This window comes from Equus quagga, chromosome 11 (assembly GCF_021613505.1).
Source record: "Equus quagga isolate Etosha38 chromosome 11, UCLA_HA_Equagga_1.0, whole genome shotgun sequence".
Classification (NCBI taxonomy): domain Eukaryota; kingdom Metazoa; phylum Chordata; class Mammalia; order Perissodactyla; family Equidae; genus Equus; species Equus quagga.
Genome location: NC_060277.1, coordinates 63,698,381 through 63,720,934, shown reverse-complemented (window position 1 = coordinate 63,720,934; position 22,554 = coordinate 63,698,381). Strand labels below are relative to the sequence as shown.

Here is a 22,554-nt window from a genome sequence, read left to right as displayed (position 1 = left end):
GACCCGGGGCAAGTAACTTACTTTCCTGAGCCCCACTTGTTTCTTTGTAAAACGTGCTACAAACGATTGGGGACGGGGGGGCGCACAAACAGAAACTATGTGAATGCCCCTCTCATGGCACCTGGCACTTAGGAGGTGCTCAGAATGCTGGTTCCTTCCTGGCTGGTGGCTCCTATTGTCCTCTCCTCCTGGCACCTGCCCACTCTCCTGGTTGGCCTTCTGGGCCCCTGCTTGGTTAGTCCTCCCCGCCTGTCTACCAACCCCAGCTCCACACCCGCTTTTCCCGCTTTGCAGCCTGGAGCCTGCCACACGACCCTGGTGTCTTCTGCTGCCCCTTGGAGGCCTTTGGAGAGCTGAATGGGGGGGTGGGGGTGATGGGTGTGGCCTCTGAGCTAGACCGCCTGGGTTTCAGTCCTGGCTTGACGTTGTCCCGGCTTGGTGTCCCTCTTCTTCAATTATCTCGCCTGTAAAATGGCCTTGCAGCAAGCACCCAAGAAACGTTCGTTACTTTCAGCCCAGGCCCCTCCTCTGCTCTTCAGACACCACTGCAGAATGTCCTTGCCAACTGCCACTTGTCTTCTCTTCCCCCACTCCCTTCTCACAGCCCTCCCCCGCCCTCCCCCACCACCACAAAGCCCCCAGGGCACCCAGCTCCTGTCGCCCAGAAGCCTCACCAGGTATGTGCTCAGGCAGTCCCCTTGCACACATTGAATATCAGACACATTTGGGGCTCTGGGTTTTAGTTTTCCAGGGACCTCTGATATCTGAGGATCTGGAGATAGTGACGAAGTGACGGAGGTTGGGGACAGGAGGGAATGGGGCGTTCCTGCAATGATGCAGGAATTGAAGATGGAATAAAATAGTGGCTACTTGTCCAGACCCAGCAGCATCCTCTTTCTTTTTCCTTTAGGGACAGAACAAGCTGGAGCCAGCAGAAAGCCAGGGACATGGTGAGTCTGGTGGGGAGCCAAGCAGAGAAGGGCCAGGACTGAAGACACAGAAAAGCAGAGAGACTGACCAGGAGAAAGGGAGAAGGGCTTAGAAGGAAGAAGGAGGCCACGGACGTCTTGGGAGCTGAACTGTCACCCCTTCTTGTGCTTGCTTGCCTGAGTTCATGGGGACATTGACAGGCTGACCCTGAGGTCACCCTGCTTCCCCCTGGACCACTGATTAATTCTGGAGGGTTCTTTTCCATATCCCTTTTGGGGTCTCTCTACTGGGCTTGTGAGGATGGAAGGAGTCAGGAGCTTCTGACCTGTCTGCCCCGTCAGCATCTCAGAGAAGAGCCCTCAGCTCCTATGAAGCACCGGAGGAGCCGTGCGTGAAACCCGCACTGTCCCCTTCTCCCAGACAGCTCTCTGGGGAGGGGGCGGAGGACATGTGACCATGGCAGAGGGCATTGGAGACGAATGAATTAGTGGATAGTCTTGGAATTCCTGATGGAATGGAATGAAAACACAGCAGACACTGCTAAATAGAACACAATTCGATATTACATCAATTCCCTTAGGACTCAGATTCAATCGGACTTTCCCAAACAGAGCAGCTGTGGGTGAGATAATGCAGTCCAGTTAGCCAAACATGGGGATGCTGGGCCTGTCTCTCATCCATGGGAATGAACAGAGTCAGGGTGGTGATGCTTTTTTCCAGAAACATGGCCTCTGGCATGGGCTGCATGCACAGAGCAGGCACATTCTTCCCTCAGCCTTCCGCGTGGTGACGGTCTCCTGCAGAGGCCCCTCAGCACGATGCTGGCATGTTCCTAGGCCCACACTCACGTGGGGGGTCCCAGTGGGGTCGAATGATGCTTGGGGGTCTTTCCTCAGAATCTTTTCCTCATTTTTCTTTCTAAGCAACTGAGCTTGAGGAGCAGAGAATGTGGGTGAGTACTGCTGCAGGCTGCACAGCGAGTCCAGAACGTGGACGCCTTCTAGAGCCATGGCTGTCCCCAAACTTCCGTGCCCTAAGACACACCCAGTGGCAGCACCCACCTGGGTCCTCCTCCCACAGCTGTGCCCAGACTACAAGCTGTTGGGAAGTGTGGGTTTCCAGCGAGCTAGCGGGGAATCCACTCCATTTGCTCCACGTAAGACAGCATCAAGAAACGTGAGGACGATGTTATAATGTGAGGATGATGTATTGAGTCTGCTTTTATGTCAGAGAAAGGGCAATGATCTGAAAGCCCTGTCACTTGAGGCACTAGAACTATAATTAGTGACATAACACTTGCAACTCCCCCAAGATTGGTCCTGAGCACCTGTGCAGGAGACTGGTGGGCGAGAGGACCCTGCCACACTGTCTCAACGAAAGACATGGCCATCTGGGTGAGGCTCAAAGTCCACAGGCTCCCTGATCTCTGGGTCCTCAGGTGGTGTAAGGCAGGGATTGTCCCCATGTCACAGGTACCTGCCTCCATGGAATTTCCCATGATGCAGAGGGAACAAGGTGAGGTTCTGACTCTGCATGTGGAACCACCATGAAGGATGGAGATACCTGGAGGCCTGTTAGAGAGAAAGGGGTTGCCATGGTGACCGGGGCAGGGCAGAAGGTTGAGCAGTGATGGGAGTCACCTCAAGCCAATGATGGTTACAGGGCAGGATGCCTTCCTTTCATACCTTATTATCAAATGCTCCCCACTTGGCCTCAAACCTGGCCCAGGGCAGCATGGTGGCTAGCTTTCTCACAGGTACCCCTCCTGGTCTACACCTGAGGGCCTCTGGTTGTTACAGGTAAGCCCGGGTTTGGGGAGGACTTACCTCACAGTGCTCTCTGTGTGGTGGGCCCTCTGGAAACCCTTCCAGTTTCTACCATGCATGCCAGGAGGCCCTCAATGTGCCCTGAGAAGCTGCACTGGGCACTTAGGGGAGCAGGGGGAATGCAGGCCAAGAGGGGATGAGACGGGACATTGGGAGGTTGGGAAGCTGCTATGCAGTTTCCTAATTTTATCATGCTTCCCTTCCCTCTCCTGAGCTTTTGCATAGGCCATTCCTGCTGCTGAAATGCTTTTCCTTTCCCCTTTTTGCAGACTCTTATCTTTCCTTTTGTCCTCAGTTTGGATGAGACAGCTCTAGCAATCTCTGGGTCCTCTCCCAAGTCTGGGTTAGGTGCCCCCTTCGTGTTCCCACACCCACCCACATTGTCCCCATCAAGGACTCAGCATGGGGTATTCCAATCACCTGTTGGCCTGGCTGTGGTCCTTGCATTGGAAAGAAAATGAGAGCAGGGACCGTATCTGTCTTGCTCCCAACCCAGGGCCTGGCCCAGAGCAGGGCACTCAAATGTTGGCTTGTTTCGTGGGTGGGGACAGGGAGAGCAGAGGGGGGGATTTCCGAAAGTGAATTCCGTCTCTGGAAACCTGCACACCCTTCAAATGTGGAATTTGATCTTCTTGGTTTTGATTCTCCATGGGTGTAAGGAGAAAACAATCTTACGGAATCCCTCTGCAGCTCTCCATCTTGCTGTTCTAGAGCCGGGGATCAGGGGAAAGAGGAAGTTAGGGCAACACGCACTTGTCCTTGGCTAATTGGCCAGTTTGGTGGGGAGAGTAGTCAAGGAGAAGGAGTTAGAAGGTCAAGGGGAGACTGTGACACCCCCGAGCCCACTCCACTGCCTCTGGTGTAAATACTATACACCTGGGAACTTCTTTGGCTGGCTAACTCCCAGAGCTATGTCCAGGGGAATGTGCATTCTCGGAAAGTGTTTTCCCCCAGCCATCCTTCACTGTCAGTGTTTGGAATGTTTCATACTTGTGACTGGTCTGGTCCCTTGAAATCTAAGTCAGTGTCTTGCCCATGAAGGGAGCTGGACTGGCAAACCCAGTGGGTCAGAACTCAGCCTCCCCTCTCTTCTGTGAAAGACCTCTGTTGGTCAGTTTCGGTTCTAAAAGGATGCAAATGCAGAATCCAGCTCAGGCACTCAGATATGTAAACAGGACGTTGTCCTTGGGGCATAGCCCACCCCAAGGAATTTCCCAACATGCATAGCGCTTGGCAGAGAGAGTTAGATGAGTGCTGCCTGGGTGCATGGGCAGGGAATGAGAGCCATAAAGGGAATGGCTGCGGCCAGGATCTAAGTAATAACAGAGAGACTAATTGAGATACATCCAGCACCATCCCCCAGCTGCAAGGAGGGTGGAGCCCTGAGCTCTCTCTTTCCCACAGGGCCAGGAAGAGGATGTGCCTGCATCAGTTTCATGGCAAATCCCACCAAGGAGATGGAGATGTTAAATGTCAGATCTCCTTCTCCTGGTTGAGGTGGCAGGATGATGGGGAGGACAGAAGGTGAGGCTGCCATCAGCGATTCAGGAAGAAGGACTTGAGACTCTGGAAGAAAACCGACTTCCGTCTCTGCCTCTGTTTCTTTTTGATGATGGGCACCCACACCAGCCCACATACTAGCATCATGAGTCCCAGCGAGAGGAAGGCAGGCCCTATCATCTTAAGGACCTTACAGCTACTTTCACCCAGCTTCAGGGTGTAGGCCAAGCAGGTGATGACCACGCCGAAGAGGAGGATGGCGCCACCCACGGACATGATGACGATGGGCTTGCGGTAGATTTCCCAGTTACTCCTGGGGGTGGTGGTCCAGACAGACTCACTTCTGGAGCTGATGCACAGGGAGCTGGCGGTCTGGCTAGGCAGCAGGTCCTTGGATTCTGGAGACTTCTCATCGACCTCCAAGGCCTTCTTGGGGACAGCCTCCATTGTCATGGCTTCTTCGGACCCAGCACCAGTAACCTGCAACAGTTAGAAGCAGAGGTGAAGCTGAAGGAATCTTCACACATCCTTCCTGTTCGCAGCATCCGTCTCCAGCTGGCTCTCAGTGGAGGGCGATACAAGGTTTTTGTGCTGAAGCCAAAAGGGAAATCAGGTGAGATCCACAGAAATAAGAAACCACTCAGGCTGATATGTTTTTTTCTTATGAGAAATAAATATTATATCATTCTAATCAACTGCTTTTAGTGTTCTAAACAGGGAACAGTGATGCCCTTTAAAAAACTAACAAAAGCTATAATGTATTTTCAGACCCCACTGCTTTTCTAGCTGTGTGATCTTGAGTGAGTTACTTAACATCTCTGTGCCTCAGCGTTCTCATCTATAAAATGGGGATAATAATACTACTTCTCTCATAGGATTTTCAAAAGGTTAAATGAGTTAAGACGTGTAATGCATTGGAGCAACATCTAGCATACTGCAAGCACCCCCAAAATACTATTGTTTGCCTATCAGAGTAGTGATATTTTATACATAAATGTGTGTGTGTGTACACACACGTGTATCAGACATGGCACTAAACACTTCCTTCATCAACTCGAGACCTCACAATAACCCTGTGAATGATGCATTAGTCCTAGGTGACAGTGGAGACGGCTAAGGCTCAGCGAGGTGCAGCAGTTTATCACAGGGTGAGGAAATGCCAGGGTTGCACTTGAACCCAGTCCGTCCTTGCTCTTAAAGCGCCAGGCTGTGTGCGGGCTAGAGGACATCTTTTAGTGCAGCCTGGGCTTTGCTGTGCTTTGTCAGCACAGGCAGTGATGCCTCAGGGTCAGAGTGTGACCCTCCTATATCTAAATGCCCCCTTTCCCCAACCCCCCACATGAACCACAGCAAGTCAGATTCCCACCCTCCGGTTCTTAACCCTGTAAAGACACGGAATCCAGCCTGAGTCCCCGTTCCGATTTCTCATCCAGAGCCCGTCTGCGCACCTCTGGGTCACTGGAGCTCTCTCATCCCCTGGTCCCCCACACAGGAGGTAGATGGTCATCTGTGCGGGGCATCTTCAGAGCTGCTCACCTGCCAAATACTTCTCCGCCAGAGCCGTGCTAGCTCAAGGTCCTTTAACACGGAGTGAAAACCTTTCATTCCATCAAGGGAAAGGCAGGCTCAAGTGCAAATGCCTGTATATTTGCAATAAGGCAATAAGATATGGATGACTGATTTTAGATTCTTTCCTGATATTAGATAGTTGTGTGTGTGTGTGTGTGTGTGTGTGTGTGTGTATGAGGAAGGGGAGGCCGACAGAGCCCAGGTGTCCTGCCTAAAGATCTCTACCCAGACATCTCTGAGTCATCTTCGAGTTGTCTCCAAAGGGTTCGTACAGTGCTTTCTACCCTAGAGATTCTGTCTACTTTTAATTGAATGAGTACGTGAGTAAACAACTTCCTTTCTGCTTCCTCCCTCCCTCCCCCTTCCCTCCCTCCTTCTCACCCTCCCTCCCTCCTTCCCTGCCATGGTCACTAGATCCAGCTTTCTTTACAAACTCAGTTCTTCCTGGTGGGAGCCTGGTGCCTGCCCGCTGCTGTAAGCACGGTGGTGGCTGCTCTTTGGGACCCTGCTGGCCACCCTCTCCTCCTGTCTTGGAATCCAAAATTCCCCCCACTTTGCTCTGCGGGGCCCTGCCTGCCTGCGAGAACTTTCCTCAAGCAGCCTCTGCTCTTTCTCCCTCCTCAGATTAACTGCCTTTGGTCCTTGGCTTCCACTCTTCCCTCCTCCAGGGAGTCAAATCTTCCTCTGACCTCCTCTTTCACGTTTGCTGTTGGACCACCGCGGGCCCCACAAATCAGCATTTCTGAATGTCCTTCTTTTTGAGCGGGATGGGAGAGATTTCTTTCCAAGTGAAATTTCTTGGGAAGTTGGACTATTCATCCCAGTCACAATGGGTTCCCCCTCCCCACCCCGAATTGGGCTAGAGTCAGACCCAGATATGGAGGGGGGTGCACTTTTGGAAATATAGCTGGGGATAAAGGAGATGGTGTCTGGAGCTGGCGGCTCCCAAACCCCAACAATCCAGAAGCTGCCGCTCTTCTTTACCAGGGCACGTCCACCCACAGAAGGTCCTGTGGTGAATGGTCTCTCCTTCAACACTTCCTACAATGTCAATTTCAAGTTTAATCCCCTCCACCCCCACCCCCTCCACCCCGCACAGCAGCTCGGGCCTGAACCACTGGACTAGTGTTCCCACTCTCCGCTTTCTAGAACAGGCAGTCACAGGTCCCTCCCCTGTGACAGGGAGGAACTAGGAATTGTAAAGTCTCCCTGCCTTCAGAATGTCGATATTAGCATTCATGTTCGCTCACCTAGAGGGAGGATATTTGGATCTCTGCTTCCAAAGATTTTGAAAAATGTGACAGACGTGCTTTTGTAAGTACAGGCACACACTCGTTCACTTCCCTGTCGATCCTGTGGTATATTTGCATGAGCTAAGTAGTCATATTTAAAGTGACCTTTTCTCCTGCGGGCGGGCAGTAGGGCAGGGATCATAAATCGTGTTATAAAATCCTGGCCAGAAACTTGTGTTGGTTGTCGCCCCCTGGTTTCTTATGTGGATGTTTTGATGTCTTCAGCAGGATTTTCTCTCTCCGTAGCCATTTCCACCACTTTGCAGTGAAGACTCAAGGCAGAAGGGCTTGCTGCCTTCAGATGCTGGAGATGTTGTGATGGAGAAATATGAATGCAGCCATCCTCAGCTGTGCCAGAGGGGAGCCGGGCTGGATGGGGGAAGGACCTGCTCCTGTGAGAGCTGCTGTCTGGGTGTGAGGAGGCCACTGTGTCGTGAGCAGGAAGTGTGAAACTAGAGGCGGACACCACTGCCAGGAATAATGGACACGTGGATTCTGAGAGGGGAAGGCGGGACTAACTGGACCTTACTGGGAGTGCCTAACATAGACTCTTTGGCGCTGCGAGGAAGTCATTCATATATTCCCATCTTACAAGGGCAGAGACAGAGACCTAGTGAGGTTCAGGAGTGTGGCCAAAGGGTACCCCCACCCTCCCTCCAATATGTGGCTGCGCTGGGCTTCAGGTCAAGGTCTTTGGACTCAAAGCTCCTTGCACTAGACCACAGCTGGTCCTGACAGCAGGACTCAGGGTTCTTCAACTAGGAGAATTCCTGAGTTTTTCACTTGGGGCTTCATCCTGCAGTAAAGTAAACTCCCACTGAATATGGAATGTCATAGATAGGTAATTGTACGGTGATTCACTATATAATAGAGAAATGAGAACACTGTTGTAACTTTTTCATTATGTTATATTTATTTAATTTAAAGGACTATTTTTGCTCTGAGATTATGTCCTTCCTTATTTTGGTATTGCAATATTCTTCATTTTATGAAATGGCCATGATGGAAGATGATCATTGGTTTTTGCTAGTATCTATACTTGCCAAGATAAAAAGGTGGCATCCCAGTAGACATCATCTATCTATCTATCTATCTATCTATCTATCATCTATCATCTACCTAGACTGTAATAGCCCATGAAATCCCACAGACTGGGAAGCTTTAATTTGGTTGATAGACTTAGGAAGTCGGGCGGGTCCTTGGCAGAATGAATGGGCCAACAGGGCTTCATTTTCTGGGCAGTGAGTGAAGGAGAAGCAGTTCTGCTCCCTGAGCAAGGGAGAGCCTTCTCTTCCTTCCCTCCCTCCCTCTCTCAGGAGGCAGGAGGCAGGAGCAGCTCTAAACAGAAGTGGGCAGCAGGCTTGGGCTGTGCAATGAACACTGTGCTGGGAAGAAGCACTCCTCCCAGTTCCGGCAAGTCACTAAACGTACTTGCAGTGTGTGCGCTTGATGGAAAGATCCAGGCCCTGGACATCAGAGGAACCACTGTTTGAACCCAGTTTGCCGCTTATAAGCTGTAGGACCTTGGCAGTTTACTTAACCCCCTGAGAATTACTATATAAAATATGGATAATAAAGTCTCTGCCCCATAGGGTTGTGGTGACCATCAGATTTCATAAAACACTACTACACTGTGTGGTGCCCTAGAAGTGCTCAAGAGATGGCCCCGGTTGCTATTATAATTATTTTCTTTTTCAGTTCCTGTTTTCTCATCCGCAAAATGAAGAAGTTGGGCTAAGGGACTCCTTAGCTATTTTAGACAGGTCCATAGGTAGTGAATCAAACTTGAATTCTGAGAATCCAGGTTTCCTGAAAATCACCAACTCAGGGGCAGTATGAGTTTTATTATTTTATTAAAGTCCTAAAAGATTCTACTTTTTTCTTGTACCAGAGTTTCTCAACACTAGCACTATTGACGTTTGGGGCCCAATAATTCCTTGTCACAGGGGGCTGTCCTGTGCATTGTAGCATATTTAGTAACATCCCTGGTCTCTACCCACCAGATGCCACTAGCACATTCCCCCCTTCAGTCATGATAATCAAAACTGTCTCCAGACATTGCCAAATGTCCCCTTGGGGGCAAAATCCATTTCAGGAGAACCACTGCTCCATGTGGCCTTTCCCTCCCTCCTGCCTTGCAAACTGCCCCAAGGCTGAGGCTGGGTTTACTCATCTTCCACCAATGGTGCCTGGCACACCACCTGACCCCCGGCAGGTGCTGAAGAGACGTGGCCCCAGCACTCCTGCTCTGAGGGACCAGGTAACCCCTGGGGGGCTAGTCCAGTGAGAAGAGCCATCTTTACAAGTTTGGATTCAGTTTCTAGGATTCGGTTTGAATGCCTCAGAGGATCCCTCAGTCCCTGCAGTGGGTTGACTTGTCCACCAGAGCCTCAGAATATGACCTTATTTGGACGAAGGGTCTTTGCAGATGTAATTAAGGTAAGGCTCTCCAGATGAGATCATCCTCGAACAGACTAGTCCAATGACTTGAGTCCTTCTAACAGACAGGGAAATTTGACTCACACGGGGAAGACCACGTGAAGACAGGGAGGCAGAGATTGAAGCCCTCTCTCTACAAGCCAAGGAACGCAGAGGGTTGCCAGCAGCTGCCGGAAGCTAGGAGAGAGGCAGGGAATGGATTCCCCCCAGAGCCTCCAGAAGGAACGAGTCTGCCAACACCTTGATTTTGGACTTCTGGCCTCCTGAACTGAGAGATGAATGAAACTGTTGTTTCAAGTGACTAAGTTTGTGCTGATTTGTGACAGCAGCCCTAAAAATTAAACACACTCACCTTCCCTTAAGGTCCCTGACACCTCAGAAGTGGACACGGCCTGAGGCCTGAGGGGCTGGGCCTGTGGAGGAGACAGGGGACAGCTGGAGGCGCCAGGCCTCCTGGACTGACTGCAGATTTGAATGTTGCCTCAGTGCTCCAGGCAGCAATTTGCAAAGGGAGGGTGGGCCTTTCTCCCCCGGAGGCCACGCTTGGAGTCTCAGGAGGCAGATTTAGTGGGTGGAGACATTTGTAGCACATGACCAGGGATGGGCCGGCTGCAGGCTGGCAGACCCTGTCTGAGCCCACGCAGCAATGAGAAGGAAAGAACAACAGCTCCACGCATGAACACGCATGAATCTCACTGACCCAGAGAAGCCAGACACATCTCCACTGACACAGAATTCCGTGTACATGAACTGAGCGTCTGTTCACATAAAATTCACAAACCTGTAAGACAATCACTGCTATGAGGGCTTAGGAGAGTGTTTACCTTTGGCGGGGTTAGCGACAGGGAGCCGGGCACGCTGGAGACTTGCAGGGGGCCGGGCACGTTCTGACTCTTGACCTGGCTACAGCTGGTTACATGGGTGTGTACTATCTGAGCTATATACTCGTGACATGACTCCTTTTCTGTATGTATATTAAACATCAATAAAATATTTAAACAAAGATAATTAAAATACATAATTAAATGCAATACGTTCCTTTCCTTGGATTCCGACTAGAGCAAAACAGATATTTTGGGCTAATTTTAGGGAAGTTTGAATATGGATTGGGTATTAGATGGCATTAAGGATTTAAAATTTGTATTTGGTATAAAAATGATATTGTGCACACATAGGAAAATGCCTTTTTAGATAGGGAGGTGGATCTTGAAATAGACAGGGATGAAATGTCATCATGCCCTGGTTCACAGGACAACATCAAACTCTCAATCCAATATGACAAAATGCTAAAAATTATTAAATCTGGGTGATGGATGTATGAAGTTCATTATATGACTATCTCTACTTTGTTTGTTTGCAAATGTTTATAATAAATGAGAAACTGAATATAGAGATAGACAACAGCCAGACCATATGTAAAAACAGGACTCTGACCCACAATCTGCAGCAGCCAGCCCAGAAACAACCAGATATTCACATGGAAAAAAATGAAACTTGACCCCACTCCACACCATCAACAAAAATTAATTCAAGATGGACTATAGACATAACCTGAACATAAAAGCTAAAACTATAAAGCTTTTATGAGAAAATATAGGAGAATATCTTTGTGACCTGGAGGCAGGCGAAATTTCTTAGACTGGACAGAGAAGGCAAGAACCAAGAAGAAAAAACCCCAATAAATTAGATTTCATCATAATTTAAAACTCTTGCTCATTAAAAGCTACTAAGAAGAAATGAAGAAATGAATAAGCAAACTATGGACTGGAGAAGAATTTGCCAAAGGATTTGTATCTGGAATATATAAAGAACTACCATATCTGATTAATAAACCTACAAAGAAACAGCCCAATTTTAAAAATGGGCAAAAGATTTGGACAGACCCTTTATGAAGGAAGATGAATAAACAAGAAACCCATGAAAAAGTGCTTGACACTGATGTTCAATAGGAAAATGCAAATTAAAACCACAAGAAGATACAGTCACACATTCACTAGAATAGTTAAAATTTAAATATCTCACAATACCAAATGTTGGTAAGAATGTTGAACAACCAGAGCTCTCTTACACCGCTGGTGGGAACATAAAATGGCATAAACACTTTAGAAAAAGGTTTGATAGTTTCTTATGAAGTTAAACATACACCTACCCTTTAATCTAGCAATCCACTCCTAGATATTTATTTGTCCAAGAGAAATTAAAACAAAACTGTCCACAAAAGACTGATTTAAGACTATTCATAGCAGCTTTATCCATAACAGCCCAAACCAGAAAACAACCCACATGTCCATGAACGAAACACAAAGAGTTGTATATTTGCACAACAGACTAGTATCAAGCAACAAAAAGGAACTTCGGATACACACACAGCATGGATGAGTCTCATAGACATGCTGCGTGAAAGAAGTCAGATATAAAAGAGTACATATATTGGATATTACCATTTATGTGGCATTCTGGAACCTTCTAAGAACGAATCTAAGGTAACAAAACTCAAAACAGTGATTTTAGGGGGTAGAAAGGAACTAACTTGGATTTTCTGGGGTGCATGGAAATGTGCTATCTCATGGTATTGGTGAAGGTTACGTGGGGGACCCATTTGTCAATTTGGCACACTAAGATCTATGCATTTCAATGTGTGTAAATTACACCCCACAAAAAAGGGCTGTAAGAACCTTAATAATAATAATCGAGTGGGTCAGGGTGGGGAGCATAGCTAAACTAAGAAAGGCAGAATGTTGATAATGGTTGAAGCCGTGTGATGGAACAGAGGGATCCAGGGTCAGGGTGTGGGCAGGAAACTGTTACCCCAGAAAATAGGGGTGTAGGCATGGGCACAGTGACCTCAAAATAGGGCAAAGGGGTTAAAGAGAGATCTGTGAGGTGAGAGAGTCCCCTGGCTCTTACAGGAGAGACTGTGTAACTGATTCTGAGGAAGAGGAGATCCCAGAGGAAGAGAAGTGCTTCTTGGAGAAGCTAGGACTTGGGCACAGGAGACGGACATGGACATGAGAGACAGAGAGAGGTGCGGAGAGAGAGGGAAAGAGAATGAACAAGAATTTTACCTTTTTCACCTTGTCTCTGGAAAGATACCATCCCTTGAAGGAAAACACACTTTCAGGGGCCAGGGGCCCTGGACAGAGCAAAGATTGGGTTTGGTTGGCCGGATGAATATATCCAGAAGGGACCGTCTCTTAATCTTGCTAGAACCGGTCTACTTATCTACCCGGTATTTGTAATTGTCCACTCATTGGACACTCTGCCTACATACATCTTCTCAGTGTTTGGCTCTTGGTCTTGTGTTGCCAGGTTGCCAAACAGAGCTCAGCCAACAGTGCTCACCAACTACACAACACACACTTTTTGATCAACTCCTGTGTGCTGTCCTCTGCTAGACACGGGGTTATAGACTCAACCGAGACAATGTCCCTCTCCGCAGAGGAGCTCGGGGAAGGCACATTTCCTTGCTTGGGGTACACATTTGCTCGCTCAGTGGTGTCGCTGACAAATGAGGTGAAGCGATGTCTCAAACAAGAAGGGGGAGAACTGGCAGGAACATTCTGGCTTTTTCTCATTGGCTCACATATCCTTCCTCCAGTATATGGTTGGTGGTGTGTGTGTGGATTATGCCAGCTGGTGAGCAACCGTGAGTGTCTGAGATAATGAGGACTAAATGGTTTGAGGCCTCCCGGAGACTCCCCAGTGTCTAAAATGCACCACTTACCGGGACTGGCAGCTGAAAGGGAAATAAGTCAACTACTGCCCTGGAGACAACCACATATGGGTCTGTGCTTGCGGGACTGGAAGCTCTTCCTCCCCTCCCAGATTCTGGGAGGCGCTGGGGCTGGGGCCCCCTCACCTTCCATGCGCTCCAACTGGCAGCTCAGTGTTTTGCTGAGACTCGGGACTCAGCAAGCGTCTGTGAATGATTCAATAAACGGGGAAGCTGTCGCAGGAGAGGAAGGAGAGGGCTTTGCAGGTGGTTTGTGAAACAGAGCTCATCCCTGCGGATTTGTTTTCCTTGCAGTTTCCGGTTGGGGCATGGCAGGGTAGAGCCCAGCCAGCACTGCAACATCAAGTCACCGTTCCCTGCCACCCAACTGTTGTCAACGACACCCTCTGATCTTAGAGCGAGGGCCAAAGGATGGGACTAGCTAAGGAGGCAAACACAGACACAGCTGTGAGGGGGCAGGGCGGACCTGCTGACCCGCTCCCCTCCCTTCCCCTCCTTGGCCTCTAGTGGACCAGTCGCCTGGTCAAGACTGATTGCCTTCTGCTGGGTGACATTCTTGAAGTCTCCCAGGTACCCTCAGCTGCTTCTCCAGAGCAGAAGAAGCAACCAGTGTGCCTGGAGAGGGCAGACAGTTTTCAGACAGTAACTGCCATTTATCAGATTCTCACTGTGTGCTGGGAACCATGCTAAGTGCTTTATCCGCATCACCTCCTTTCATCCTCCCAACAAGATGCTGAGGAAGGGGCAATTATTACCCCATTTTACAGGTGAAGAAACTGAGGACCAGAGAGGCCAAGGGACTTGCCCAAAGTTACTCAGCAGGTGAGTAGCCAGCCAAGACGGGAGGGGGAGTTTTGCAGCCTGACTGGCTCCAGACCCTGGGTTTGAGTCTCTCCTGCTCCCCTTTGGGAGGATTTTGATTTTCTTTTCAAACTGAGAGAACGGTGATCGGAGAGGATGTGAAATGGGGCCTGGGCAGCGGAGAGAACTAGTGGTAGCTCCCCGGTGAGGGATTAGGCTGGGACTGCTAGGTGGGGCTGCTGAGGACTTGGGGGCTGATGGACCCTGATGGGGTCAGCAGAGCAGCAAGAGGCCGGTGACACAGTGGACACGAGTCACCACCACCATCATCCAGACAGGGCCTAAAACGCCTGGTGCCTGCCCCTTTCTCCACCTGGAGCATCTCTTTTCATCCTCATGGCTCTACGAGGGCTGTGCTCTTTTTTATCATTCCCATTCCGCAGCTGAGGGTACCGAGGCTCGCTGCTGCTCACCCCAAATCCTGGTCTTTTCTATACTGCATGGTGCTTCTCAAGGATGGAGCCCTGGCTTTTTCCCTCTCTTTTTCTTCACTACCCTCCTTCCTAGCATCCCACCACCTCTAGACCTGCTCATCTTTACCTCTGCACTCACCCTGCAGCCCCTCTCTGCCCCTGTCCTCCTGTGAATGTGCCAGAAGACTGTCATATGAACAGGTTACCAGGTTTAGCCAATAAGATGCCAAGATGTCCAGTTAAATTTACAGTTCAGATAAACAAAGAATGCTTTTTTTTTGGTATAAGAACGTTTCAAATATTGCACGGGACATCCATATACCAAAGATTTATTCGTTGTCGATGAGAAATTCGAATTGAACTGGTCATCCTTGTAATATTAGCCAACCCCTAATAAGAGGCCCCCTGTGTTTGAGCTGGGGTTATCTGTCCCTTTGCATGCTTCTCCTCCCCTATAGGAATGGGACTATTCTGGGAATGGCAAGGACAGAAAGCAGAGAGAGGGCACATCGCCTCACAGCTGGGAGGCTGGGCCCGGAGAGCAGGGTTGTCTGGTGGGAGACAGCGGGAGGGAAGGCTATAAAATGCGAGAGGCAGAACTAACACAGTTGATTACTCCTGAGAAAGACCCTTGCAAGCACGGGTTTGTTTTCGAAATTCCTGAGACCTGGAGGGTCTTGCTCTCTCCCCACTTGAGTCCCCAACAACGCCCCTCCCAGCTGTAAATACTGGTCGCTGCCCTACCCTCAGTGAGACACCCAGTTGGTGAGCCCATCCCTCTGAGACGGTGAGTGGGGCCCAGTGCCTGAGCTGATAACGTAAAGGCCAGAGTGTTTCTGAATACGCTGCTGCTGTCACCACAGCACCACTACCCATCTGTCACCTGCTCACAGTGCTTCTAGGAAGGGAAGTTCTCCAAAGGTCACACTCAGCCTAGACAGTGCCGCTCAACTCTCTCTTCACGCCACACAGTCAGTGCCCGGGCCCTGCCCAGGAACAAGGTGGAAAAACAGCTCAGGCGATAATGTCTGCTTTTCCCCAGACGCCTGGTCCCGGTGGCGCATGTTCGCCCTACACATCTTGTCCGTGTTTACACATGCCTGCCTCGTTCCCCTTTCTGCGATGAAGCCTGTCCCAGTCAGCATGCTGCAACTTGTTTTCCTGGCACCTGCTCTGGGCGCCTGCCACACCTGCAGCGGGGAGGGATCGCCAGACGCTGAGGTCTGACATGGGATGCCCAGGACGGCGGTCTGGGTCTGAGTTCCCCGCCCACGCACTCTGGCAAGGGGCCTTGGGCTTCCCTGTCTGGCTTTTTATTCCTGCCTCTGCCCAGGTTTGGGAGTGTGGTCCCTGCTCAGCTCTTTCCCGAAATGGCTGCCGAGGGTGAAGCCTAGATGCTATACACACAGGGCTGAAGCAGCTGTCCGCACACAGCTTCCCTTCTCCCAGGTGCATAGCAGGGACCGCCCCCTCCTCCCCTGCCACCATGCTCCCTGAGGAGTCCCTCCAGCCTGCTGGTGGCTGGTTTACCCCTTCCCAAGGCACAGCCCCATCTCCGCTGCCTGTCCTTCTCGTTTGCCTTCCAACTCCAGTTCAAGACTCGACACACTCGAAAGGAAAGTTAAAACCAGCTGGTTCCTCCAGGGAAATGGAAGGAAGGGCAGAGGGGACGGAGCCTCTCCTTACTTACTGTCCTCGATGTCCCGGGGAAGGGCAGCGGACCGGGGAATCACACACAGCTCGCACAGGGAGGAAGCCGGCAATGAGTTTCTGCTCAAGTTCTTCATCCCAGCCAGAGAAAGCCTCCCCGGCCCCATCCAGGAGTCGGTGTGTGCAGCGGATCCAGCCACTGAGCAGGCTCCGGCGGGGATGAGCTCACCAGGATATGGGCTAATGGCTTAACCCCTTGCGGGCTGCTGGCACAGGCACTCCGAACGTGGCTTTGTCTCAGCCCTGCTCAGCCACTGTGAGATGAGTCCTGTGAAAAATTAATGAAGCTCCCCTGCAGACTGTCTTCAGGTTTTGGTGGAGATGTGCATTAGGTTGGTGTCTGGGCAGGGCTGCTTCTCTCGATCGAGGCTCAGAGATCAGAAGACTCGGAGTTTCTGGGTTGGTGGAATGTGTGGTGGTGATGGGGTGTCAGAGGGTGGATGACTCAGAGGCCGTGCCAACTCTGTTCCGTGCAGGCCTTGACCATGAGACCTGGGAACTCTGCTTGTTCTGGATGCTGGGGAGGGCACGCGTAGACCTTTTTTTTAACATCCTTGGGTCCAAGATGGCAGGGATACCTTTGGGAACTTCCCAATGCCTACGGGTGGGCACCCTGTGTGACAGAATGCCAGGAGCCCACAGCAGAGGGTAAGATGAGCACACAGGGCCCAGTCCTACCCCAGGACCAGACATCTCCAAACTGGAGGCGACACAGCATGTTCACCCTGCTTCTGCCGTCCTTCCTGATGATGCACCTGTGGCTTTCCGTGGGATGCCTGCTGCTACGGTGATGAGAAGAGAAAGATGAAAATCACTGTAATGAGAGAGAAGGGGTTTCTGCCTCTGAAAATGATTGTGGAATTGTGCTTGGGAAGCTGTGTGTAGGGTGTTGAGTTGCCCGTTCTCAAGATGCTGATGGGTGCCTTGATGCCAACAAAATTCCCTAAGATCCTGGAAGCCAGACCGGCCCTGCCCTTCTCCACACTAACTTGAGAATTCAAGAAGCCATTGCCTCTCACTGGCTCTGGCCACGGGTGAGGGAGGGTCCTTGCTACTGGCAACAGACACTAGGGGGCATCCTCTGTGCTCTGTAGGGGAGGTTCTCCCAGGAATGATCCAGCAAGTGGAAGGCCAAGGCGGGAGGGGGATTCTTCCATCTCCGGCATCTCAATCGCCATACTTGTGAAATGAATGGGACATTTCCAGACTGGGAAGGCTCTGCAGAGGTTGATGTGTGATAAATGGCCAGAGAAGCAGAGAGCTGGGAGGGCCAGCCATCCACAGAGCTGCCGTGAGGGGATCAAGCTGAGAGTGCTTCTCTCTGTCCTCCTCTGTGAAGGCTGAGTATCCTCCGCTTGGGGAAAATGGGGAAAAGGAGGCAGTGATGAGCATCCCAGGGAAGTTGATTTTGAAGCTTTTGAGGATGTTGCTGCGCTGCTGTAGATGCCTCTGCCTTTATGCTCGAATCAGTCTGTTAAATCAAATGGCCTGGCTTGTGAAGAAACCCTGGGGTGAATTATTTTGCAATGCAAATAGTCAAATTATTTTTTCCTACGTTCAGACTTCTGCGTTCTCCCCCACCCTCTGCAGGGTGAGACAGCGTAGAGTAGAAACGGCCACCAGTGAGACAAACCTTTATGTAGCACTTCTTGCTAAATAGGCACCAGGCTGAGCACTTTACATGTATAATATTTCATTCATTCCCCTGCACAACTTTTTGAGGTAGGTATGTGAGGTATGTTGCTATCTTTATATTTGGCCTCCGACAAATCACTACTCTGAGTCTTAATGTCTTTATTTATTAAGTGGATGTGATCATTGCTATCTCAGAGAGTTTTTGTGAGGATTAAATAAGAAAACACACATAGCAAGTGCTTAATGAATACATATATATATATGCACACCTATATATAGTTGGTATGTATATAAGTGCACATGTATATATGCAAATTATGGGGGGATTTGGGCTCTAGGAGAGAGTGTCCAGGGTACAAGCTGTGCTGTCTGCAGGCTCCTCCCTTGCAGGACTCAGCAGGCAGTGTGAGAAGTAGGCTCGGACCCTGGGGGGGTCACTCCGTGTCCTGGAGGGGAGGGTGCTGCTGCGCGTGCGGTGGGGAAGGGCCCTGCCTGGGTGAGGCTCTCGGCCCTCTTATTCCGAGTGCCCGTTCATCCTCCTGTAGCTCACAGCTGCTCCCGCTCAGCTATGCTGCCCCTTCCCCCACTAGCTCCATGTTCCCAACACGAAGGGTCCGATGTGGTGACCAGCCAGGCAGGGGTGCCCAGGACTCACCAGTTTCCCGGGACACAGACCTTTAATGCTAAACCAGTTCCAAGTAAACCGGGGTTAACTGGTTACCTTCATGGGGACGTGGGCAGCCTCTGTGCCTGTGCACACGGCTCTCCTTCTGGAAGGCCCTTCCCCCCCATCTTCGTTTTGCTAACCCACCCCATCTGGCCTCACGCTGAACCTCCCCCCCCCCACCCACCCTGGTTCACAGCCCCTCCTCGGGTGCTCACAGTGCTTCTGCCCTGTTACACTTCTCAACGATTTTCTGCCCCCTCTCCACAGTCCCCAAACTCCTTGGAATGCTTTTTCTGCATAAAAAAAGATTATTATTGAAAATTTTAAACATACGCAAAAATAGAAAAAAAGTTATCTAATGAATCCTCATGTATCCCCAATTCAGTTTCAACAATGACCAGCGCTCATTCTTTTTTATTTGTCTCCCTCCTACATTTTTTTTTTTTGAGAATTTGCAAGCAAATCCCAGACATCCTTGTGAGTGGAGATGTGTCTCTCCAACAGACAAGGGCCTCCTTCCTTCCTTTCTTTCTCTTTTTAAAATCACAGCTAAAATGCCATGATAATCATACATGAAATTTAAACATTCTTTGATGTTAATACCCATCCACATTCTTAATACCTGGTCTGCATTCACATGTCCTAATTGTCTCAAAAGCATCTTTTTATGGTCAGGTTTCCATAAAGCAGAATCCAAACAAGTGCCGGCCATCACTCCTAGCAGCCGTGTCCCCCAGCCACATTCCATCTCTCACAGCCACTCCCTACTCTGTTCACACCATTTAGTTATTGAAAACACCAGATCATCTGACTTAGAGAATGTTCTGAACTAGGCCGGCTGCTTCCTCATGGTGTCATTTAACATTTTCCTCTATTCTGCAAGGGCCGTGTCTAGATTTCCTCTGTAGCCGGGATCCTAGTACAGTACCTTGGCCCAGAAGAGGCACCCAGTCACTGTGGGATAAACGGCCAAGTGAACATTCACAAGGGACCTGACAATTTATAGAGGCCTTTTGTCTGTCTGCCACAGCAGCTCCGTGCCACGGGCAGGGCCGTGTTGTCTGTGTGCCTCTTGGTTGTAATGCCGGCACAGGTCACCAAGACTGAAGACTCGGAGGCAGGGCTCATTTCTGCCCTCTCTTCTCTGCCTCTCACATCAGGTCACGGGGACCCACAAAGAGGGATGCTCAGATGAACTCCCAGCTCTGAGTCCTCTTCAGAGGCAGGGTCTCGCTGAGCAGGAGTTTCCACAGGGCCCCACGTCTCCTGCCAACACCAGTCCAGAGGGGAGCTGGGTTCTAATCCTGGGGAGGGAGCCTGGCTGGGTGCCAGCAAGGGAGGGGGCCAGTGGGGCCATGTAGTGGCTGCGGGGTCTACAAGTCTATGCGGAGGTGCTATGCAGCACCCTTGTCTTTCACACTGTTTGCTCCAATGTCTTTTTATCATAGTCTAATAACTACAATGGCAGCTCATTATTTTAAAAAAACAAACAGAAAAAAATCACTGCCTTTGGAGAATATGCTCAGAGGGAGTCCATCATGTCCTGTTCCCCCCCCCCCCCCCCCCCCCCCCCCCGCAACTAGTGATGCTGCTTCTGGCCCAGACTGTGCCAAGGGCAGAGCATGATACAAGACGGAGGAGGTAAAGGGGGGATTCCCATTCCAACTGGTGGGCGGGGCTCCAGCCCGTGGGATCTGGGTGGTTGTTGGGGAGAGGAGGTCTCCTTGGTCCACAAGGCCCTAGGCTCCCTCTGAGGGGAAGAGCAGCCTGTTGTTCCTAGGGCCCAGGAAAGTCACGCAAAGCAATGAATCAGATCAGGCAGCCCCAGGGAGGAACTGCCACCTCCACCGGCTGCCCTCCGTGTTCACCTCCGCTTCCTTTCCTGTCTCATCAGGGGTGCCACTGCAGGAGGGGCACTCAGTGGCCCTAAGTTTCACCTGGTCTGGCCCCCTTGGTTCTCTTGACCCAGTTAAGTAAGTGTCTCCCTGACCGGTCTCTCTGACTGGGTCCAGCATCTTTCTCTCTAAGCCACACAGATCCTAGAGCCAAGGTTCTTAAGGCATTTTCTCCAGCTGCCTCTGTCTTTGCTTTTCTCCTTCTTCTTGTCTCTTCTGACTCTTTTTCCTTGTCTCTGTCTATCTTCCTCCTTGTCTGCTTCTGCCTCTCATACATGACAGGTCTCAAGATGTCCTAATTTCCTTGGGGGACACTCAAGGAGATCCTTGAGGAAGAAAGTGTTCTTCCTCAGCACATATTGATTGAGCAGATGGTGTGAAGACTGCAGCCCGGCGCGGTCCTGCCTGGGGGAATCGGAGGCGCTACGCAGGCCAAGGGGATTTCATACTGTGGGGGTGGGGAATGGGGGAGCTGCGCACGTGAAGGATGAAGGGACGGGTAGAGTTTACAGCGACAAGAGAGAGTGGAGTAGGGAGGAAAGAACGTCTTGGGGGGGTGGTTCCCACGGCAATCAATACCTGCCAGGACCTACCGTCCTCCTCTGGTGGTCTGAGTCATTGGAAGGAGCTAGACTGGTGCTGAGTGGACCGTTGGTCTTATACCCAGGACCTGGATTGCCTGGGGCAGGGTGTGGTCAGAGGGCAAAGCCGCCTGCTCCTTGGGTGAGGCTGCCATCTAGTGGTGAGTTTTAGGTAGTGTTGCTATCCGAAGCTGACTCCCGTGATACACCTTGTCACGCCTTGCCCAGCAACCCGTCTCTGGCCTGCTAATTAACACTGGACATGAACTTGGAAGATTCAGCTTCATACTGTTTGCTGATAAATACAATCTCACAAAAATAGTTACCACAATTCCAAAGAATTAGGTCTTTCTAGCTTTTGAATAATTTAAAAGATTTATGTATTCATTGCTTCATCAAATATTTATTGTGGCTCTATTATATGCTAGGAATATTTTAGACTAGGCACTGAAAATAGAGAAGACCTCGATGAACTGTACAATTTATTGATTGTACAAAAGAATTGATTGGCAAAAGAAAGGCAACCTAACCAACAATTCCAATCCGGAAGGAAAATCTCTTTGAGAAGACAAAGGAGGATCATCTTAAAACAGATTGGCCTAGAGTGGTGACTGGAATGGAAGGGAGAGGCTTTCCGAAGGAGGTGATGGCTAAGATGAGCCTTGAAGGGCACGGAGGAGCCAGAAAAGAGAATGATGGAGGGGATGGAGGTGTTGGTGGTGAAGGTGGAGGTGGAAGTGGTGGAGGTGGTGGTGGTGGTAGAGAGAGGTGGTGTTGGTGGTGGAGGTAGAGGTGGTGGTGGAGATGGAGGTGGTGGTGGAGATGGAGGTGGTGGTAGAGGTGGAGGCGGTGGTGGAGGAGGTGGAGGTGTAGATGATGGGTGTGGTGGTGGTGTTGTAGGAGGTGATGGTGATGAGAGTAGAGGTGGAGGTGGTAGTGATGGTGGAGGTGATGCTGCTTCATGAGGCCAAGTTGGCGATGGCGGTGTTGATCAGGAGACAGAGGGAACAGGCTATGGCATAGCACAGACTTTTCAGTTTCTCCTTTTATGAATTCCCAAGCATTCAGTAGTGAATATAAGGAATCCAGTCTAAAATTTGTGTGTGTTCTAACCAAGTATTCTACTGCTTTTTTTTTTTTTTCTGCTTTATCTTCCATAATCCCCCCTGGTACATAGTTGTATATTTCAGTTGCAGGTCCTTCTAGTTGTGGCATGTGGGATGCGGCCTCAACGTGGCCTGACGAGCGGTGCCATGTCTGTGCTCGGGATCCAAACCGGCGAAACCCTGGGCCACCGCAGCAGAGCACACGAACTTAACCACTCTGCCACGGGGCCAGCCCCTCTACTTCTAATATTATAGAATTTTGGACATGAGAAAGATTCTAAAGAAATTATATCTAATGTGTTTAAGCAATTCTTCTGTTAATATTTGCACTGTGTCCCAGATTCTCTTGCTAAGATGGCGGCACCTTCTTGTGCCTTGGGCAATTAGGATGAGGCCT

At 50.3% G+C, this 22,554-nt stretch overlaps 1 protein-coding gene across 2 annotated transcripts; it reads right to left on the bottom strand.

Annotated features, from left to right (window-relative positions):
• Window positions 1-962: 962 nt before the first annotated feature.
• On the bottom strand, window positions 963-16,615 carry PIRT (phosphoinositide interacting regulator of transient receptor potential channels). 2 transcript variants are annotated; one of them, XM_046674418.1, is made up of 2 exons: window positions 16,254-16,615; window positions 963-4,736 (listed from the first exon to the last, which is right to left on the bottom strand). In XM_046674418.1, exon 2 carries the CDS (start codon window positions 4,707-4,709, stop codon window positions 4,293-4,295), a length of 417 nt encoding a protein of 138 aa, XP_046530374.1. In that variant the 5' UTR covers window positions 4,710-4,736; window positions 16,254-16,615; the 3' UTR covers window positions 963-4,292. The 2 variants fall into 2 exon arrangements, with proteins under 2 accessions (XP_046530374.1, XP_046530375.1); XM_046674419.1 differs by lacking the exon at window positions 16,254-16,615 and adding an exon at window positions 12,622-12,708.
• Between the last annotated feature and the right edge of the window lie 5,939 nt (window positions 16,616-22,554).

Excerpts from the sequence above, each read along its gene's own strand:
- PIRT (XM_046674418.1), bottom strand. The coding sequence starts at position 4,709 with ATGACAATGGAGGCTGTCCCCAAGAAGGCCTTGGAGGTCGATGAGAAG.